Source organism: Dipodomys ordii, unplaced genomic scaffold (assembly GCF_000151885.1).
Source record: "Dipodomys ordii isolate 6190 unplaced genomic scaffold, Dord_2.0 Scaffold123, whole genome shotgun sequence".
Lineage (NCBI taxonomy): Eukaryota > Metazoa > Chordata > Mammalia > Rodentia > Heteromyidae > Dipodomys > Dipodomys ordii.
In genome coordinates, this window is record NW_012267339.1 from 333,513 (window position 1) to 354,179 (window position 20,667).

Here is a 20,667-nt window from a genome sequence, read left to right on the forward strand (position 1 = left end):
AACAATACCAAAAAGAAATTGAACAATATACCTTTGAATGACTAGTGGGGTCAATACATATATTTTATATATACATATATATATTCAGATATATATATAATATATGTATATATTATACATATACTGGCTATATATAGCCAGTCCTGGGGCTTGAACTCAGGGTCTAGGCACTGTCCCTGAACTTCTTTTGCTCAAGGCTAGCCTAGCACTGTACCACTTGAGCCACCATGCCATTTCTGGCTTTTTCTGTTTATGTGGTACTAAGGAATCAAACCCAGGGCTTCATGCATGCTAGACAAACACTTTACCACTAAGCCACATTCCCAACCCCTAGAAAGATATTTTTTAACTCCTAAAATCAAGTGAAAATAAAAGCACACTTACAAGAACCTTTGGGGTACAGTAAAGGTAAGTCAAAGAGGAAAGTTTATAGCTACCATGTTTACATTATTAAAGAAACAAAAAACATTGGCCAGGCACCAGTGGCTCACGCCAGTACTCCTAGCGACTCTAGGGGCTGAGATCTAAGATCGAGGGTTAAAGGCAACCTGGGCAGAAAATTCCTGAGAGACTCCTATCTTCTATTAACCACTCAAAACCCAGAAGTGGAGCTGTGGTTCAAAGTGGTAGAGTGCTAGCTTTGAGCACAAGAGCTCAAGACACTGCCCAAGCCCTGAGTTCAAGCCTCACAACCAACACAACCAAAAAAAAAAAAAAAATACAGTTAAAGTGAAAGAAAACAGCTGGGCACTGGTGGCTCACACCTGATATCCTAGCTACACAGGAGGCTGAGATCTGAGGATTGTGGTTCAAGACCAACTCAGGAAGGAAAATCTAAGAGACTCATCTCCAATTCACCACCAAAAACACAGAAGTAGAACTATGTCTCAAAGCAGTAGAGTGCTAGCCTTGAGCAAAAAACTCAGGGCTACTCAAGAGACTGAGATTTGAGGACTGCAGTTCAAAGCCAGCTCAAAGTCCATGAGACTTTTTAAAATGTTTTTTATTGTAAAAATAATGTACAGAGGGGTTATAGTTATTTGAGTAAGGTAATGAGTACATTTCTTATGAAGCCTTGTTAACTGCGCCTTTGTTATTCCTTACCATCCCTTCCCTCCCCATTTCCCCCAACTCCTCCCTCCCCACCCCCAAGTTGTAAAGTTTGTTTTTCAACATAGTGTCTTGTACATCTCATTACAATGGGTAAACCTGTATCCTTATTTCAGAATTTTGTTATTTCCCTTCCCCTCCCCAAATTAGAAAAATGTATATGAGATTCTTATCTCCCATTAACCAGAAAACCAGAAGTGGCACTGTGGCTCAATCGGTAGAGCGCTGCCTTGAGCTGAAGAGCCCTTTAAGGGACAGCGCCCAGACCCAGAGTTCAAGCCCCATGACTGACAAAAACAAACAAACAAACAAACTCAGAGACAGTGCCTAGGCCCTAAGTTCAAGCCCTAGAACTAACAAATTAATTAATTAGCTAATTAGTTAATTAACAAACAAAAAGAGAAATGGCTGTAATCTTGGCTATTTGTAAAGCAGAGACTGGGAAAAAAAGTTTATAAGAAGTCTTCCCCATCTCAACAAATAAGCTGTGTATTATGGCATATGTTGGTGATTCCAGCCACAGACGACATGGGTAGAAGGATCACAGTTGAAAGTGAGCCCAGGCCAGCTTATCTGAAGAAGAAAAAAAAAAAAACAACTAAAAACAGGGCTATAGCATGACTCAAGTGGGTGACCACTTGCATAGCAAGAGCGAGGCCTTGAGTTCAAACCTCTTACTACACAAAAAGAAAAAAGAAAAAAATCTCAAAAAAACCTAGCAATTCTCAAAGTCTTAGAAAATCAAGATTAAGCAAAATCCAAAGAAATAACAATTAGGGTAGAAATTAAATGAAATAGTAATAAGAAGAATAACAAAAATCAGTGAAACAGACCTGGTTCTTTGGAAAAAATAACAAGATTGATAAACTCGGAGCTGGGAAGGTGGCTCAGTGGTAGAGCGCTTGGTCTTGCATGCAAGAGGCCCCTGGGTTCGATTCCTCAGCACCACATAAGCAAAAAGCTGGAAGTGGCACTGTGGCTCAAATGGTAGAGCGCTAGCCTTGAGCTGAAGAGCTGAGGGACAGTGCCCAAGGCCCAGAGTTCAGGCCCCACGACCGGACCAAAAAAAAAAAAAGGTTGATAAACTCTTTGCCAAACTAAACAAAAGAAAAAGAAGCTAGGTGCCAGTGGCTCACTTCTGTAATCATAGCTACTCAGGAGGCTAAGATCTGAGAATCTCAGTTCAAAGCCAGCTGGGTCAGGAAAGTCTGTGAGACTCTTACCTTCAATAAATGTCTAGAAAACTGGAAGTGGCTCTGTAGCTCAAGTGATACAGCACTAGCCTTGAGCTGAAGAGCTGAGGGACAGCGCCCAGGCCCAGAGTTCAAGCCTCATGACCGACCAAAAAAAAAAACAAAAACAAGTTGCACCGGGCACTGGTGGCTCACACCTGTAATCCTAGCTACTCAGGAAGCCGAGATCTTAGGATCACGGTTCAGAGCCAGCTCAAGCAAGAATGTCTGTGAGACTCTCATCTCCAATAAACTACCAGGAAACCAGAAGCAGCACTGTGGCTCAAGTGGTAGAGCACTTGCCTTGAACTGAAGAGCTCAGGGACAACGCCCAGGCCATGAGTTCAAGCCCTATGACTGACAAACAAAAAAACACAAAAACCTTAAGTTGCTACCAGTTTTAACTGCTAGCTAGCTATAACTTTTAGTTGTTTATATAAAAGTTGTATATTTGTCGATTCTGATCTGTCTTGAACAGTTCAGGGCTTATATTCACTCATCATGTTTATCTCCAAATAAAAATCTCCAAAAGGGGCTGGGAGGGGCTGGGAAGGTGGCTCAGTGGTAGAGCGCTTGCCTTGCAAGCCTGAGGCCCTGGGTTCGATTCCCCAGCACCGCATAAGCAAAAAGAAAAAAGCCGGAAGTGGCGCTGTGGCTCAAGTGGTAGAGCGCTAGCCTTGAGCTGAAGAGCTGCACCCAGGCCCAGAGTTCAGGTCCCACAACCGGACCCAAAAAAAAAAAAAAAAGGGGGGGCTGGGAAGGTGGCTCAGTGGTAGAGCACTTGCCTTGAGCTGAAGAGCTGAGGAACAGCGCCCAGGCCCAGAGTTCAGACCCCACGACCGGACCCCCCCAAAAAAAAAAATCTCCAAAAGCCATCACCTGAGTGCTCCAGACCCCTGCTCTGCCTGCCCTGTGCACTTGGTCACATCTGCTTTATCCTGGAAAGGATTAAGAAAATTAGGAAAAACATGGAGATAAAGGAAATTCAGTATCCAATCCAGGAAACTGACAAAAAAAGGAAATGCACAATTTTAAGAGCAAGTTAACGCGTCCCATTTGTTATAGTACTTTTGAAGATATTTGTGTATTACCAAGTTCTCATACAGTTTATAGAAATTGTTTGGAAAGTGTTCTTCAGGCATCTGGTAACTTCCATATACAAAGACCTTTATGAATTTCACTCAAGTGACCTAATTGCAGAAGTATTATTGAAATTGCTCCAAGGGGTATTGAATCTTTACCTGTTAATTTTGCATTAAGGCCTATCATTGAAAAGTACCTGCAGGAAGATCATCTAGCTATTGTCACCTGCCCTGAACACTATAGGCAACCATTAAATGCTTATTGTCTCCTAGCTAAAAATTCTGTTTGTGGTCATTGCCTAACTATAGGTCAACACCTATAGATGACCTTCAGAGTGCCTATCTGAAAGAAAAGGACACACAGTGAAAATTGCCTAAACAATTTGCTGACACACAATGGATAGGTTTCCTAAACACTTTTTTAATTTTATTGTAAAGGTGACGTATAGACGGGTTACAATTACATAAGGTGCTGAGTACACTTCTTTTCGAGCATTTACCTCCTCCCTCATTTTCTCCTACTTCCCCTTCATCCCTCAAGTTGTAAAGTTCATTCCCAACATGTCTAGTATCACTGTTGAATTGGTTCACCCTTTGTCCCACCATTTCTGGGATTCCCCTTCCCTTCCCCAAATCAGATAAACTTATATACCAGACAGAGATTACAGAAATCAAAAACAGTGATAACAGGGTATAAGCCAAAGCGAGAGAGAGAGAGAGAGAGAGAGAGAGAGAAAGAAAGAAACTGAAAACAGTATTCCAGAGGCTGAGGTCTAAAAATTGTGTATCAAAACCTATGCCAAAAAGTCTGTAAGACTTTCCCCTCCAATTAACCTCCAAAAAGCCAGAAGTAGAGGTGTGGCTCAAGTGGTACAGAGCCAACCTTGAGTAGAACAAGCTGAGTAGGGGCTGGGAAGGTCGCTCAGTGGTAGAGCGCTTGCCTTGCATGCATGAGGCCCTGGGTTCGATTCCTCAGCACCACATAAGCAAAAAGAAAAAAAAGCCCGAAGTGGTGCTGTGGCTCAAGGGGTAGAGTGCTAGCCTTGAGCTGAAGAGCTGAGGGACAGTGCCCAGGCCCAGAATTCAGGACCCATGACCGGACCCAAAAAAAAAAAAAAAAAGCTGAGTACCCACACTCCTGAATTCAAGCCCCAAATAAATAAGCACATAAATAGAAAGATAGGTAAATACTGAAATGATCCTTTTGGGGGTGGGGGCAGTAAGGAGTGCTGGTTCTCGGACTTAAACTCACTATTGCTGAACTTTTCAGCTCAAGGCTAGTGTTCTACCACTTGAGCCACAACTCTACTTCCATCTGGATTAGGGGCTGGGGGGAGGGGGTGTTGTTGTTCTTGGGGTTTGTTGGTGGTGGTGGTGGTGGTGGTGGTGGTGGTCCTAGGGTTTCAACTCTGGGCCTGAGCCCCAGCTGTCCCTGAGCTCTTCAGCTCAAGGTGAGCGCTCTACTACTTGAGCCACAGCATCACTTCCAGTTTTCTAGTGGTTAACTGGAGATAAGAAAGAAAGACTTTCCTGCCTAGGCTGGCTTCAAACAATGATCCTCAGATCTCAGCCTTCTGCATAGCTAGGATTTTAGGCATGAGCCACTGGCTCTTGACTAGAAGGATCTTAAAAGTGTAAACAGCTTTATTTCCCTTGAGAAAATAAGAACTATAGCTTTCTCAAATTCTACTTTTTTCTTCAAGGATGTTGCTACATTATATTTTTGAGAAAAATCATGTTTTATTCATCTTCACAGAGATTCTAAAGAAGGATGGAATGTAGCTTGCAGCTTCTGTCGGAGAGCATATGTGAAATACTTAGGTTCCCCCGTGGTTGCTGCGGGCAAACTGATTTCTGTATTCATGGGTGTCACAGCAAAGACATTGGCACATGGCACTTATGCACACCAATTCTCCAGGCTGTTAAAAGAAGGATACATATAAGCTGATTATCAGGGATTATTGGTTTAAACAGATCTGATCAGAAATTGTTGTATCTATAATGGCCATATTTTAAACTAAAAGTCCTATGATCTGAGTACATATACATCAACATGAGCAAAACTAAAATTTTCAAAATTCAAGACTTCTTGTCTCTATAAGATCAACAGAGTGAAACATCATATGTATTTTATACCTAGACTATAGTGGTGCAGGGTAGTGATGCATACTCCAGCTAACACCAGAGTGATCTCACTGTGTGCTAAGCAGTTTTCATTCACAACAATCTAGTAAATTAGGTACTATTTGTGTGTGTGTGTGTGTGTGTGTGTGTGTGTGTGTGTGCGCGCGTGTGTGTGTTTGGGGGTTTGTTTTTGTTTTGGGCCAGTCCTGGGGCCTGAACTCAGGGCCTGGATGCTGTCCCTAACCTTCTTTTGCACAAAGCTAGCACTCTACCACTGGAGCCACGGCATCATTTCTGGCTTTTTCTGTTTATGTGGTATTGAGGAATTGAACACAGGTCTTCATGCATGCTAGGTAAGCACTCTACCAGAGCTACCTTCCCAGTGCATTAGGTGTCATTTTAGTATCCCCATCTAATGCATAAGAACATTTAAACTCCAAGGCAAAGTCACTTACCAGAGGTCACATCACCATAAGTAGCAGAATTGGTATTTGAAAAAAGAGCAAGCAGATCTAAAGTCTGTACTTTTATTTCCCCCTCTTCTTTTTCTTTCTTTTCTTCCTTCCTTTCTTTCTTCTTTCCTTTCAGTAATTTGTGGTATACTGGTAATCAAATCCAAGGCTTCACACATTCTAGGCAAGCCCATGCATTTATTAAATTCTGCTTTTCATTATGAGGTATAAAATGAAAAGATGTTTAAGTGCTTATGTAATCATCCAAGAAAACATTAAACTGTGCTAAAAGTAACATCAACAGATTATGCTTTATTGGATTCAAATTCTAGAAAAATTGGTATATCCAAGTCTCAGTTCTTTCTCGTCAGTTCCCAACTACTCTGTGCAAATAAGAGTTTTCCTCGGGGGGGGGGGGGGGGGGGGGAGGCTGGGAAGGGATGTGAAGGGTAAACCAAAGGAGGAGGCTGCAATGCTTGGTAAGAAATGTACGCATTATCCTGCCCATGTAATTGTAACACCTCTGTACAGTATGTTCACAAATAAAAAATAAAAAAAAAGAGTTTTCCTCATGAGACCTTCTTTATACTTTTATATATGTATGTATGTTCCACATGCTCCAGAGTCATTTTGAGGAGAAAACATGAAATTAGGTGGATATAAAAAGACTAGCAGGGGGCTGGGAAGGTGGCTCAGTGGTAGAGCGCTTGCCTTGCATGCTTGAGGCCCTGGGTTCAATTCCTCAGCACCACATAAGCAAAAAGAAAAAAGCCGGAAGTGGAGCTATGGCTCAGGTGGTAGAACGCTAGCCTGAGCTGAAGAGCTGAGGGACAGCGCCCAGGCCCAGAGTTCAGACCCACTACTGGACCCCCCCCCAAAAAAAAAAGACTGGCAATGTTTTAGGAAAGCAATAACACAGTTAAGTTTTACTTGCTAGGTGTTTTGTTTTGCTTTTTTGTGCCAGTAGTAGTGCTTGAGTATTGTGCCTGAGCCTTTTTGCTCTAGACTAGAACTCTACCACTTGAGCCACAGCTTCTCTTCTGGTTGTTTTATGGTTAACTGGAGATAAGAGTCACAAACTTTCTTGCCTGGGCTGGCTTCAAACTGTAATCCTCAGGCCGGGCGCTGGTGGCTCACGCCTGTAATCCTAGCTACTCAGGAGGCTGAGATCTGAGGATCGCGGTTCAAAGCCAGCCTGGGCAGGAAAGACCATGAGACTCCTATCTCCAATAAACCACCAGAAAATCAGAAGTGGCGCTGTAGCTCAAGTGGTAGAGCGCTCGCCTTGAGCTGAAGAGCTGAGGGACAGCGCCCAGGCCCAGAGTTCAAGCCCCACATCCGACAAAAAAAAAAAAAAAACTGTAATCCTCAGATCTCAACCTCCTGAGTAGTTAGGATGATAAGCATGAGCCACCAGAGCCCAGCAACCTGCTAGTTTACAGTACCATGTGAGAAGTCAGGCACTAGCTGCTTAGGAGACTGAGATCTGAGAATCATGATTCAGAGCCAGCCTGGACAGGAAAGTCTATGGGATCCTTCTCTCCAGTTAACTAGCAAAAAGACAAAAATGGAACTGTGGGCTCAAGTGGCAGAATGCAAGCAAAAAAGGTAAGAGATAGTGCGCAGGCCTTGAGTTCAATGAGTTCAAGCCCCAGCACTGGCACACAGGCACATGTGCGTGCACACACACACACACACACACACACACACACACATACAAATAGCACGTGAGAATAAGAAATGATATATAACACTGGAAATTGGAAACTGCAATGTTACCAAATGGAATCTGCCTTTTATTTTGCCAGTTCTGGGTTTAAATTCAGCGCCTAAGCAATCACTGAACCTCTTTCTGCTGAAGGCTAGCACTCTACCACTTGAGCTTTTTTCTGAGTAGTTTATTGGAGATAAGTGTCTCATGGAGCTGGGAAGGTGGCTCAGTGGTAGAGTGCTTGCCTTGCATACATGATGCCATGGGTTTGATTCCTCAGTACCACATAAGCAAAAAAAGCCAGAAGTGGCGCTATGGCCTAAGTGGTAGAGCGCTAGCCTTGAGCTGAAGAGATGAGGAACAGTGCCCAGGCCCAGAGTTCAGGCCCCACAACTAACAACAACAACAAAAAAGAATCTCATGTCAGTGTTCTAGTAGCTCATGCCTGTAATCCTAGCTACTAAGGAGGTTAAGACCAGAGGATCTCAGTTCAAAGCCAGCTCAGGCAGAAAAGTCCCCATGAGACTCTTATCTCTAATTAACCACTCAAAAACCAGAGCACTATGGCTCAAGCGGTCAAGCACTAGCTTTGAGCACAAAGTTCAGGGCCAGAGCATAGTTCAAGCCCCACAGCTGACAACAAAAAAAGAATCTCACAGACATTTCTGCCTGGGCTGGCTTTGAACTGTGATCCTCAGATCTCAGCCTGAGTAGCCAGATTACAGGCGTGAGCCACCAGCACCCAGCCTACCATTCTTTTTTTTTTTTGCCAGTCCTGGAGCTTGAACTCAGGGCCTGGGCACTGTCCCTGAACTTTTTCTACTCAAGGCTAGCACTCTACCACTTGAGCCACAGCGCCACTACCAACCTTTTCTGTTTGTGTGGTACTGAGGAATCAAATCCAGGGCTTCATACATTCTATGTACTCGACCATTAAGTTGCATTTCCAGCCCCTACCATTCATCTTAACTAAACAAAATTCTCCACAATTTCTCCATTTTTCTGTTGGTGGTGGTAGTGGTAGTGGCTGTGGGGCTTGAACTCAGCCTGGGTGCTTGAGCCTTTTTGTGCTCAAAGTTAACACTCTACCACTTGAGCCACTTCTGGCTTTTTCTGAGTGGTTTATTGGAGATAAAAGTCTCATGGAGTTTTCTTCCCCACTGGTGATCCCCAGATCTCAGTTTCCTGAGTAAATAGGATTACAGACATGAGCCACCAGCACCCAGCAGTTTAGCCTTTTAAAGAGAATTTCTCTCCTCTTTTTGGATCTCCATAGGATCTCAAAGATGCAAAATAATGCTCTGACAAAGTCTCCTTTTAGTACAGTATCATAAAAATCAAAAATAAGAAAATAAATGACAATTCCAGATGCCTTTCCATCTATTATATTGCTGTCATATGTGATACAAATGTCAGAGTTGTCCACTAGCCCACATCTAGAGGTGCTGGCTCACCCAACAGTGGTCATTCTTGTGTGAGCACTGAACTTTACACAACAAAGGAGTCAGCCACCTTCATTTTCTTTAGATGCAAGAAACAGCACAGATTTGATGACCAAGTGATTGTCACTTGGGCTGAAGAGGTCTTCTCAAACCAGCTTTCCCTTCCCTTAGGGAGAATCCAATTTCCTCATTGGCTTTTTCTTGACATTTAAGCTTAGTTAGGCGCTTCATTTCATATTCCCTTTCAAGTTTGATAGCTAAAAAACAAAACACATAAAGCCATTCAACTGGCATTTTCACACGGCATATTTGAGTCAAAATATCATACAACAAAATTTCATTAGGCATAATGTAGTCAAAATATAATACAATAAAATTCAAGGAACAAGATACCAGGCTACAAATCCGGAAGGTATAAAAAATAAAAGATAGAAAGTATGGGGATGGATGGAATATCTAAATATTTCTTTAACAATAAGCAATTGGAAGTGGTGCTGTGGCTCAAGTGGTAAAGCATTACGCTTGAGCTGATGAGCTGAGGGATAGTGCCCAGGCCCAGAGTTCAAGCACCATGACCGACAAAAATAAAAAAAAGCAATTAACATACACACTTTACAATTTGTTAAAGCAGATCATAAGGAACTTACTTTCTGCTGAAGGGAGCATAAAGTCCTTTGCGTTTTTATTTTGTGTGAGTTGCACAGAACAACCATATGTAATTTCTTCCAAGAAAGGCAATTGGACTTGGGCTAAGTTAGTATACCAGGCTTGTGTAAGCAGTGCAAGATCCCAGGGTTCCTGTCTGGGGCAAAATTTCATAAATTCATTCAATTAATGTTTATTTAGCACATCCTGTGTGAAATACAATGACTTGCTCATTCGCAGGTCTAGTTACTGCTAGACATTTTGCATTATAAGGGAGTATTCAGAATTTTCCAGAGTTGTAACTCTAAGAGAAGCTTTCCATTAACTAATGCAGGCACATAATGAAAAATTACAATGCCAGGCACTCTTGTTCAAAATACATCTTCCTGGGAGTCAATCCAATCTTTTCATGTGAGAGGATAGCTTTACCCCTCAGCAGATGAATGGATCAAGAAAATGTGGTGTATATACATAATGGAATTCTATGCTTTCATCAGAAAGAATGACATTGTCCCATTTGTAAGGAAATGGAAAGACTTGGAAAAAATTATATTAAGCAAAGCAAGCCAGACCCAAAGAAACATTGGCTGCATCATTTCCCTCATTTGTAATAACTAGAATATGTCCAAGATATTCTTAGCAGAAGATCACATAGCTCAATAGCTATGTGCATATGAGCATATAAAATGATGCCTATCAAAATGAACTCTAAGAAATGGAAACAAATGGGTATTTTTAGTTTACCATTTGCAGTTATTTCTTTTTTCTTTCCTTTTTTCCAGTTATTTCTTTTTTCTTTCCTTTTTTCCTGTGGTTTATTCCCTGCTGTGATTGTTTTTTTATTTCTATACCCTTTTTTTTCTTTCCTTTTTTCCTGTGGTTTATTCCCTGCTGTGATTGTTTTTTTATTTCTATACCCTTTGCCTTGTATATAAGTTTTTTGATTTGGGGATGGGAAGGGGAATCCCAGAAATGGTGGGACAAACGGTGAACCAATACAACAGTGATACTCACAAGATAATATGTTGGAAATGAACTTTACAACTTGGGGAAAGCAGGGAGGATCAGGACGGGGGGAAGTGCGAGAAAATGAGAGAGGGGGTAACTGTTCAAAAAGCAATGTACTCATTACCTTATATATATAACTGTAACCCATCTGTACATCATCTTTACAATAAAATTTAAAAATAAATAAATATTACCTATTACAGATACTAAAAGAAGTACATTAGGAAGTTTTCAGTAAAACAAATCTCTAGGCTATAGCTGTCACCTACATTAAAACTGAAGGTAAGCTGGGTCCCCGGTTCATGACTGTAACCGTAGCTACTCAGGAGGATGAGATCTGAGGATCACACTTCAAAGCCAGCCAGGGCAAGAAAGTCTGTGAAACTCTTATCTCCAATTAACCACGAGAAAACTGGAAGTGGCACTGTGGCTCAAGTGGTAGAGTGCTCATCTTGAGCTTAAAAGCTGAGGGACAGTAACCAGACCCAGAGTTCAAGCCCCACGACCAACAAAAAACAAACAAAAAACTGAGGGTATTTGATAAATAAGTGTCCAGAGAAGTGTCAGAGATGTCACTTAAGTTATTAATCATAGTAGAAAAATTATAATGTGTCATTCAAAGATGCATGGAAAAATAATAATGGGCTGGGAATGTGGTTTAGTGGTAGAATGCTTGCCTAGCATGCATGAAGCCCTGGGTTCTATTCCTCAGTACCACATAAAGAGAAAAAGCCAGAAGGAGTGCTGTGGCTCAAATGATAGAGTGCTAGCCTTGAGCAAAAGAAGCTCAAGGACAATGCTCAGGCCCCGAGTTCAAGTCCCAGGACTGACAATAACAAGAAGAAGAAGAAGAAGAAGAAGAAGAAGAAGAAGAAGAAGAAGAAGAAGAAGAAGAAGAAGAGGAAGAGGAAGAGGAAGAGGAAGAGGAAGAGGAAGAGGAAGAGGAAGAAGGTAAAAAGGACAGCTTTAAAGAAGGTAAAGAGGACAGCTTTAAAGACTGATACTGTCACAGTATTGTGTGGGTACATGGCCCTTGAGTAAGGCTTTGAGTATGGAGAATGAAACCACAATTAAAACAGTCACTCTGAGCCAAGCTATTGTAATCCCAGCTACTCAGGAGGCTGAGATAAGAAAGCCAGCCAGGGCAGACAAATCCATGAGTTTGTTGTTATTGTTTTTGTTTTCTTTTTTAATCTCCAGTTAACCAGCAAAATGGCAGAACTGGAGGTATGGCTCAAGTGGTAGAGCACCAACTGTGAGTAAGCAAGCTGAGTGAGAGCGTGAGGCCGAATTCAAATCAGATCCAATGGTACGTGTGTGTGTGCAATCAAACACACATGCACACAAACACACACACACACACACACACACATTCACTCTCAAAATTACCCTGAATCCATTCTCAGGGAAATGGATGGAACTAGAAGAAATCATGGTGAGCAAGGTAAGCCAAGAGCAAAGAGACAAACAGCACATGGTCTCCCTGATAAATGGATGTTAAATCCAAAAGGTAAGGAGATACGACAAAGTAAACAAGACTCGAGAAATGAAGGACTTCCACTCATCTGGTCAAATCATTACTAAATAATCCCATGCTGGAAAAAAAAAATCCCATGCTGCTAACTGCATATGTGGGAGATATATATATAGATAGATACATATAGATATATATATATATATTTGTGTGTGTGTGTGTGTGTGTGTGTGTGTACATCAGAGGGAAACTAGGAGGACGACAAAGAAACAGAGGGAAATGGGAAAACATACAACAGCGGGACCCATCAGATGCACTAAGCAACTCATTAGAAGTAACAGAAGGGAGGGAATAAGCAGGAAAGAGGAAACAGCTGACACCAAGCAAAAGGAAAGAAATGTACATATCACCCGATGTAGAAGAAATAACTGTATTGTCAAAACTTTATAAACCACAATAAAGACAATTTGCCCCATGAAGGTTAGAATGTGTTTGTGACTTTAAGTATCACTATCCCACAATACTGTGAAATTTGTAAAATTTATTTATTTATTTTAATTTTTTTTTGGGGGGGGGTCTGGTCTTGGGCCTGAACTCTAGGCCTGGGCGCTGTCCCTCAGCTCTTCAGCTCAAGGCTAGCTCTCCACCACTTGAGCCACAGCGCCACTTCTGGCTTTTTTTTTCTGCTTATGTGGTGCTGAGGAATCGAACCCAGGGCCTCATGTATGCAAGGCAAGCGCTCTATCACTGAGCCACCTTCCCAGCCCAAATTTGTGAAATGTATGTAATCACTTAATCACAATAAAAAAATTGCTAAAAAAAAATAGAGATCAACTTAAAAAAAACAAACACCACTGAGATTTTACCTCACCTCAATTAGAATGGCAACTATCAAGAAAACTTGTGTCTTTAAATGAGCATCATTATTCCACAATACTGTGAAATTCGGGAAATTATGTAATCACTTAATCACAATAAAAAAAAAAAAGAACCTCGGGGAAGGTAGGGAGGGAAGGGATGGTAGGGGGAAAACAATGGAGGGGGTAACAATGTTCAAGAGGAAGTGTACTCATTACCTCACTCATGTAACTGTAACCCTCTGTATAGTATCTTTACAATAAAAAAAAAAAAGAAAACTAACAGGGGTGGCAGGGGGGCAGGTAGATGGGAGGGCAGGGATCATAAGGGCAAACAAAGGAGGAGGCAACAATACTTGATAAGCAATGTACTCATTACCTTGCTCATGTAATTATAACCCCTCTGTATGGTATTTTCACAATAAAAAACCTTATTAATAATAATAATAAAAAGAAAACTAACAATCACAGATGCTAGTGAGGATGAGACCAAAAAAGAATACTACATTGTTTTGTTTTGTTTTGTTTTTTCTGTTGGTAGTGGTGCCTGAACTCTGGGCCTGGGTGCTGTCCCTCAGCTCTTCAGCTCAAGGCTAGCACTTTACCACTTGAGCCACAGCGCCACTTCTGACTTTTTCTGCTTATGTAGTTCTGAGGAATTGAACCTAAGGCATCATGCATGCAAGGTAAGCACTCTACCACTGAGCCACCTTCCTAGCCCAAGAATACTACATTGTTAGGGCAATGTAAACTTATTCACACTCTAGAAAGCAGTCTGAAGATTCCTCAAAAGACTAAACATAGAGCTCCCCTATGACCTAGCAATCCCACTCCTGGGTATTTATCCAACAGACCACAAACAGGGCCACACTAAAGCTACCAACACAACCATGTTCATTGCAGCTTTGTTTACCCTAGCCAAGATATGGAATCAATCCAGGTGCTCTTCAGTGGATGAATGGACCAAGAAAATGTGATATATAGATACACACACACACACACACACACACACACACACACACACACAATAGAATTCTATGCTTCTGTAGAAAGAATGATATTGCACCATTTGTAAGGAAATGAGAAGAGTTGGAAAAAATAAATAAAGTGAAGCAAGCCAGACCCAAAGAAAAATAGGTTGTATGGTTTCCCTAATTTGTAGTAACTAGATTGTGTCTATAGCACTACAAGTAAACACACTGGATGATAAGACCAAAAATTATACTTAGGCATGATAAATTATGTAAGACTCTAAACATTCACACAGTGGTATCAATGGAGGATATTCTTAGGAGAGGATCACAAAGTCTCAATCGCTAGGTGCATATGATCATATAAAATGATGTTTTTTTAAATGAACTCCAAGGGATGGAAACAAAAGGCTTTTTGTTACTTTGCTTTTTATTTTTAAAAAATTACTCTGAACCTTAAATGAACTGTTTGATTAGCTGGAGTAAAAACATGCATGTTAGTCTTTATTTTCATTTTAGTCTATATGAGTTCAATCTCATGGGGGCTGGGAAGGTGGCTCAGTGGTGGAGTGCTTGCCTTGCATGCATGAGGCCCTGGGTTCGATTCCTCAGTACCATGTAAGCAGAAAAAGCCGAAAGTGGCGCTGTGGCTCAAGTGGTAGAGCACTAGCCTTGAGCTGAAAAGCTCAGGGATAGTGCCCAGGCCCAGAGTTCAGGCCCCACAACCTATCAAAACAACAAAACAAAACAATCTCATTTACATATGGAAAGTAGAAAACATGCTTTGTTAAGAGAACAAAAAGGGATAGTATTGCCCTTTGTTTGCTCTGACTTCCTTGACAATTTATCATCTAATTTTAAGGAGTGACATAGTTTATAAACATTATAGATGTATTTGAACAAATTACACACATATAAAAATGTTCAGCTCGGGGCTGGGAAGGTGGCTCAGTGGTAGAGCGCTTGCCTTGCATGCATGAGGCCCTGGGTTCAATTCCTCAGCACCATGTAAGCAAAAAGAAAAAAGCCAGAAGTGATGCTGTGGCTCAAGTGGTAGAGCGCTAGCCTTGAGCTGAAGAGCTGAGAGACAGCACCCAGGCCCAGAGTTCAGGCCTCACGACCGGACCCAAAAAAAAAAAAAAAAAGTTCAGCTGGTAGTGTGAAATAGAAACCATTTTATTATGCTCAAGGATTCTGTGGGCCAGCATTTTATTTTGGTCAGGGCACATGTGGATAGTTTATCAGTGTTCTGTGATGCCTTGTTCTGCAGCTAGAAAGACCCAAACATCATGGAGTGACTCAGTAGAAGGGACTAGAATGGGGCTGGGAAGATTGAAAGTCTGGGTCTCGCTGGGATGTTGACTGGAGCCTTGACATGGCTTCTCCATGTGCCTTGGGCTTCCTTACAACATGGCAGCTTTGGGATTGTCAGACTTCTTGCTTGGAAAGCTTAGCATAGGGCTCCAGGAGTTGGTGCTCCAATGGAAAAGGTAGACCTGAATGACCTTTTAAAAGCTGGCTTGAAAGGCACACAGCATCATTTCTACCACACTCAGCCATTACAAGACTGCCTACAGTCAAGGGAAGGGGACATAGACTCCACTTCTCAATAGGAGGAGTGTCAACACATTTGTAGTCATCTTTTTGAAACTGGCACATCAGAGCAGGGTATAGTGGCTCAAGGCTATAATCCCATCTGCTTGGGAGGTGGAGATCAGAAGATGACAGTTCAAGACCAGCCTAGGCATAAAAGTTCACCAGATTCTGTGTTAACCAATGGCTGGGCACAGTGGTTCACGTTTGATATCCCAGTGACAAAGGGAAGTGATCCAAGTCCAAGCCAGCAGGGCATAAAACAAGGCCTTATCTCAAAAACAACAGAGTGACTCAAATGGTAGAATACCTGCTTAGCAAGTGTGAGTTCCTAAGTTCAAACCCCAGTATTAAGCAAACAAACAAACAAAATGAACAAAAAACCTGCCACATCACTCAACCTCAAAACAGTAAAAATCTCATGGATTCCCTCGTATGGCCCCAGCGGGGTGGACATAGATTTCATGGTAGTTGTGAGTCCCCTTCCTTTCTATCACAGGAAGGACAACAGTTGTGGAACTGGCCTCCTGCTATCAGAGGAATTTGGTGAGCACATAGCTGTGACTTTTAACTTGTTGGCAAGTCTAATAAACCAGAGCTGGTTTCCTAATTTAAAAAAAAAAAAATGTTCAGCTGGGCTCTGGTGGCTCACACCTGTAGTCCTAGCTACTGAGGAGGCTGAGATCTGAGGATAATAGTTCAAAGCCAGCCTGGGCAGGAAAGGCCAAGAGATTCTTATCTCTAATGAACCACCAGAAAACCGGAAGTGACGCTTGTGGCTCAAGTGGTAGAGTGTTAGCCTTGAGCTGAAGAGCTAATGAACATTGCCCAGACCCAGAGTTCAAGCCCCATCACTGACAAAAAAAGAAAAAGAAAAAAAACAATGTTCATTAAACATGGTCAATCTCAATACTCAGGAAGCTGAAGCAGAAGGACCACAAGTTCAAGGCCAGCCTGAGCTACATAATAAACAGTTGTGCAAACATGAAAAAGGGAATATGGTCTACCCTTTTTTCTTTTGTCAGTCGTGGGGCTTGAACTCTAGGCCTGTGAGCTGTCCCTCAGCTCTTCATCTTGAGGCTAGCAATCTACCCTGTGAGCCACAGCGCCACTTCCAGTTTTCTGGTGTTTTTTATTAATATTTTTATTGTGATTGATTAAATTTCTCAAATTTCACCATATTGTGAGATAGTGATACTTAGATAAAGTCACAAACACATTCTTTGTGTGTGTGTGTGTGTGGTTTTGCCGGTCATGTGGCCTGAACTCTGGACCTGGGCGCTGTCCCTCAGCTCTTCAGCTCAAGGTTAGCGCTCGAGCCAGAGTGACACTTCCAGCTTTTTCTGCTTACGTGATGCTGAGGAATCAAACTCAGGGCTTCCTGCATGCAAGGCAAGCACTCTACCACTGAACCACCTTCCCAGCCCCCACAAACACATTCTAACCTTCATGAGGCAAATTGTCATTATTGTGGTCTATAAAGTTTGTGAATTCAGGGCTGGGAAGGTGGCTCAGTGGTAGAGTGCTTGCCTTGCCTGCCTGAGGCCCTGGGTTCGATTCCTCAGCACCACATAAGCAAAAAGAAAAAAGCCGGAAGTGGCACTGTGGCTCAAGTGGTGGAGTGCTAGCCTTGAGCTGAAGAGCTGAGGGACAGCGCCCAGGCCCAGAGTTCAGGCCCCACGACTGGACCCAAAAAAATAAAATAAAATAAAATAAAGTTTGTGAATTTTATGAACTTTGACAATACAACTATTTTTTTTCCTTTGCTTAGTGTTAGCTGTTCCCTCTTTCCCTCTCATTTGCTCCCTCCCATCACCACCCTTGGGTGGCCTAGTTCGTTTTCCTCAATGTCCAGTGCAGCTGATGGGCCCCCTTGTTTTCCCGTTTCCCTCTGATTCTGTGTCCTCCTCCTAGCTTCCCTCCAATGTTGGTTTTCTGGTGTTTTATTGGAGATAAGAGTCTCACGGAGGGGCTGGGAAGGTGGTCCAGTGGTAGAGCACTTGCCTTGCATGCTTGAGGCCCTGGGTTCGATTCCTCAGCCCCACATAAGCAAAAAGAAAAAAGCGGGAAGTGCACTGTGGCTCAAGTGGTAGAGTGCTAGCCTTGAGCTGAAGAGATGAGGGACAGCACCCAGGCCCAGAGTTCAGGCCCCATGACTGGACCCAAAAAAACAAAAAAAAGAGTCTCACAGACTTTCCTGCCTGGGCTGGCTTTGAACCACAATCCTCAGATCTCAGCCTCCTGAGTAGCTAGGATTACAGTGTGAGCCACTGGTGCCTGGCTTGGTCTACCCTTATATGTTGCTTTAGGAAAGTGAACAGTAAAGGAACTAATGCTTTTATAGTCCCTACTATATGTTAGGCACTGTTTTAAGCAGTTTATGCATCTGAACTAATTTAATTACTACAACAACTCCATGAAGAGAATACATACTATTTACCAACCTCATTTTACAGATTAGGAAATTGAAAAGCAAAGAACTTGTCTGGGGGCAGGGGGGGATATGGGAAGGGATAAGAAGGGGAAACAAAGGAGGAAGCAACAATGCTTGATAAGAAATGTACTCATGAGGCTGGGAAGGTGGCTCAGTGGTAGAGCGCTTGCCTTGCATGCTCGAGGCCCTGGGTTCGATTCCTCAGCACCACATAAGCAAAAAGAAAAAAGCCGGAAGTGGCACTGTGGCTCAAGTGGTAGAGCACTAGCCTTGAGCTGAAGGGCTGAGGGACAGTGCCCAGGCCCAGAGTTCAGGCCCCATGACCAGACCCCCCCCCCAAAAAAAAGAAATGTACTCATTATCTTGCCCATGTAATTGTAACTCCTCTGTACGGTATTTTCATAATAAAAATTTTTTAAAAAAGAACTTGTCTCTGGTAATAAGAGGCGGTTATGCATAGTAAAGTCTAAATTACAGAAATCAATCTATACAAGGAGGGGGTTGTTTTATGTTTGGGGGCTTTATACTTTCTAGGTAAGCACTTAATTTTTTATTTTTATTTTCTTTGTGCCAGTCCTGGGGCTTGAATTCAGGGCCTGGGCACTGTCCCTTGAACTTCTTCATTCTACCACTTGAGTCACAACTCCACTGCCCACTTTTTGTTAGTTTTTTGAGATAAGAGTATCATGGACTTTCCTGCCCAGGCTGGTATCAAACAATAATCCTCAGATCTCAGTCTTCTGAGAAGCTAGTATTACAGGCAGTAGCCACTGGCACACAGCTTTCCTTTAATTTTATATATAGCAGTTTTTAAAGAATAGCTAGGAGCTGGCCACTGTGCTCACACCTGTAATCCTGGCAACTCAGGAGGCTGAGGTCTGAAGATCACAGTTCAAAGCCAGTCCAGGTAGGAAAGGCTATGAGATTCTTAGCTCCAATTAATTACCAGAAAACTGAAAGTGGTGGTATGGCTCAGAGAGGTAGAGTACTAGCCTTGAGTGAAAAAGCTCAGTGCCCAAATCCTAGCTTCAAGCTCTATCATATAAGGAAGAAGAAGAAAGAAGGAGAAGGAAGGAAGAGAAGGAAAGATGGAGGAAGAAAGAAAAGGGAGGAAGAGGAAGGAGGAGGAAGGAAGAGATAGAAGGCGGAATAGTCTGTGGTGGCTCACACCTGTAACCTTAGCTACTCAAGAGGCAAGATCTAAGGATCACAGTTTGAAGCCAGACAGAGCAAGAAGTCCATGAGATTCATCTCCAATTGATCCTTTGTTGTTGTTGTTGTTTTAAGGCAAAAGTAGAGGTGTGGCTCAAGTGGTACTGTCAAACTTAAGTGAAATAGTTAAGTAAGCACACAATGCCCTGAGTACCCAGAACCAGCAGCCAAAAACAAAACAACAAAAAAAGTACTACAATAAGGCCATGGAATGAAACTGTGTGGTAGCCATGACACATAGTCATTATATATTCTCTACACTCCACGCAGCATACAAGCACTTGACCTGCATTATTTCATGGGCAATCTGCACCACACGGATTGGTGTTATCACACCATTTTATAGGCGTGGAAGACTCTCATAGATAGTCCAGAGAAAAGATGTAGAGGAAGCCAGGGCAGGACCAGGCTCAGAGCCTAGGTTTTTGTGATTTCAAGTCTATGTTGTCTACCGGTTGTCAGCCTGCCAAAGCAGGCAGACTTGTCTTTGCCAGCTAATGATGTCATCTGTTAAGATTCTTCTTGCCGGGCACCAGTGGCTCATGCCTATAATCCTAGCTACTCAGGAGGCTAAGATCTGAGGACTATGATTTAAAGCCAGCCAGGGCAGGAAAGTCCATGAGACTCTTATCTCCCATTAACCACCAGAAAACGGGAAGTGGCACTGTGTCTCAAGTGGTAGAGCGCTCACCTTGAGCTGAAGAGCTCAGGGACAGTGCCCAGGCCTGAGTTCAAGCCCCACGACTGACAAAAATAAATAAAATATAAGGGTATCCAGAACTCTTTTCACTAACACATTCCTCACTCCAGATTTGCTCCAGGAATTATAACATACTTACACTTTGTAACAGCTGCCACGCAGAATGGTTTTTACTGTGTTCTTTCGTGGTAAACCATAAGCCATGGTGAATGATCACAGTCCAAATTTCTTTACATGGGTGTCTGCTGTAGGTGACTCGCCTGAGAAGATGGCAATAGACCCAATTAATGGCTTTCGCTGCACTGTTTCGTAGCCAAAGAGTAAAAGGTCCAGAGAAAGCATTTAGGAATGTCGGTCTGCTCTTAATAAAGGCTCCTTGACCTTGAGCCTCTGAATGAAAACCTGGGCGCGCTGAATTTCCATGAACTCATTTTGAACAGTCTTGTCACCATCTAGGGAGAAAACGCCAGACAAGATTGTGTCATCGTGAGACAAGGTTTCGGTTGACAGCAGGGGCGTTCGCTCCGGGCGTGTGCACTGTGCCCGAACCTGCCAAACCCGCGCCGACGCGGCCTGGCCAGAGCGAGTCTCGGCGGGGCGGCGGCGTCCGGGGGCCCGGG

The 20,667-nt window shown here is 42.6% G+C and overlaps 1 protein-coding gene across 1 annotated transcript; it reads right to left on the minus strand.

The window, feature by feature from the left end:
- Nucleotides 1–8,933: 8,933 nt before the first annotated feature.
- LOC105995923 (chromosome unknown open reading frame, human C4orf36) lies at nt 8,934–20,494 on the minus strand. Its single transcript, XM_013029836.1, has 3 exons — nt 20,187–20,494; nt 9,801–9,955; nt 8,934–9,410 (listed from the first exon to the last, which is right to left on the minus strand). Exons 1-3 carry the CDS (start codon nt 20,249–20,251, stop codon nt 9,277–9,279), a joined length of 354 nt encoding a protein of 117 aa, XP_012885290.1. The 5' UTR covers nt 20,252–20,494; the 3' UTR covers nt 8,934–9,276.
- Between the last annotated feature and the right edge of the window lie 173 nt (nt 20,495–20,667).

What these genes read in the sequence shown, in the direction of transcription:
- LOC105995923 (XM_013029836.1), bottom strand. Translation starts at nt 20,251, where the DNA reads ATGGCTTATGGTTTACCACGAAAGAACACAGTAAAAACCATTCTGCGT. An exon ending in CGTGGCAGCTGTTACAAAGT is followed by an intron (nt 9,956 to 20,186) that starts GTAAGTATGTTA and finishes ATTTTGCCCCAG; the next exon opens with ACAGGAACCCTGGGATCTTG. An exon ending in TATGCTCCCTTCAGCAGAAA is followed by an intron (nt 9,411 to 9,800) that starts GTAAGTTCCTTA and finishes TTTGTTTTTTAG; the next exon opens with CTATCAAACTTGAAAGGGAA.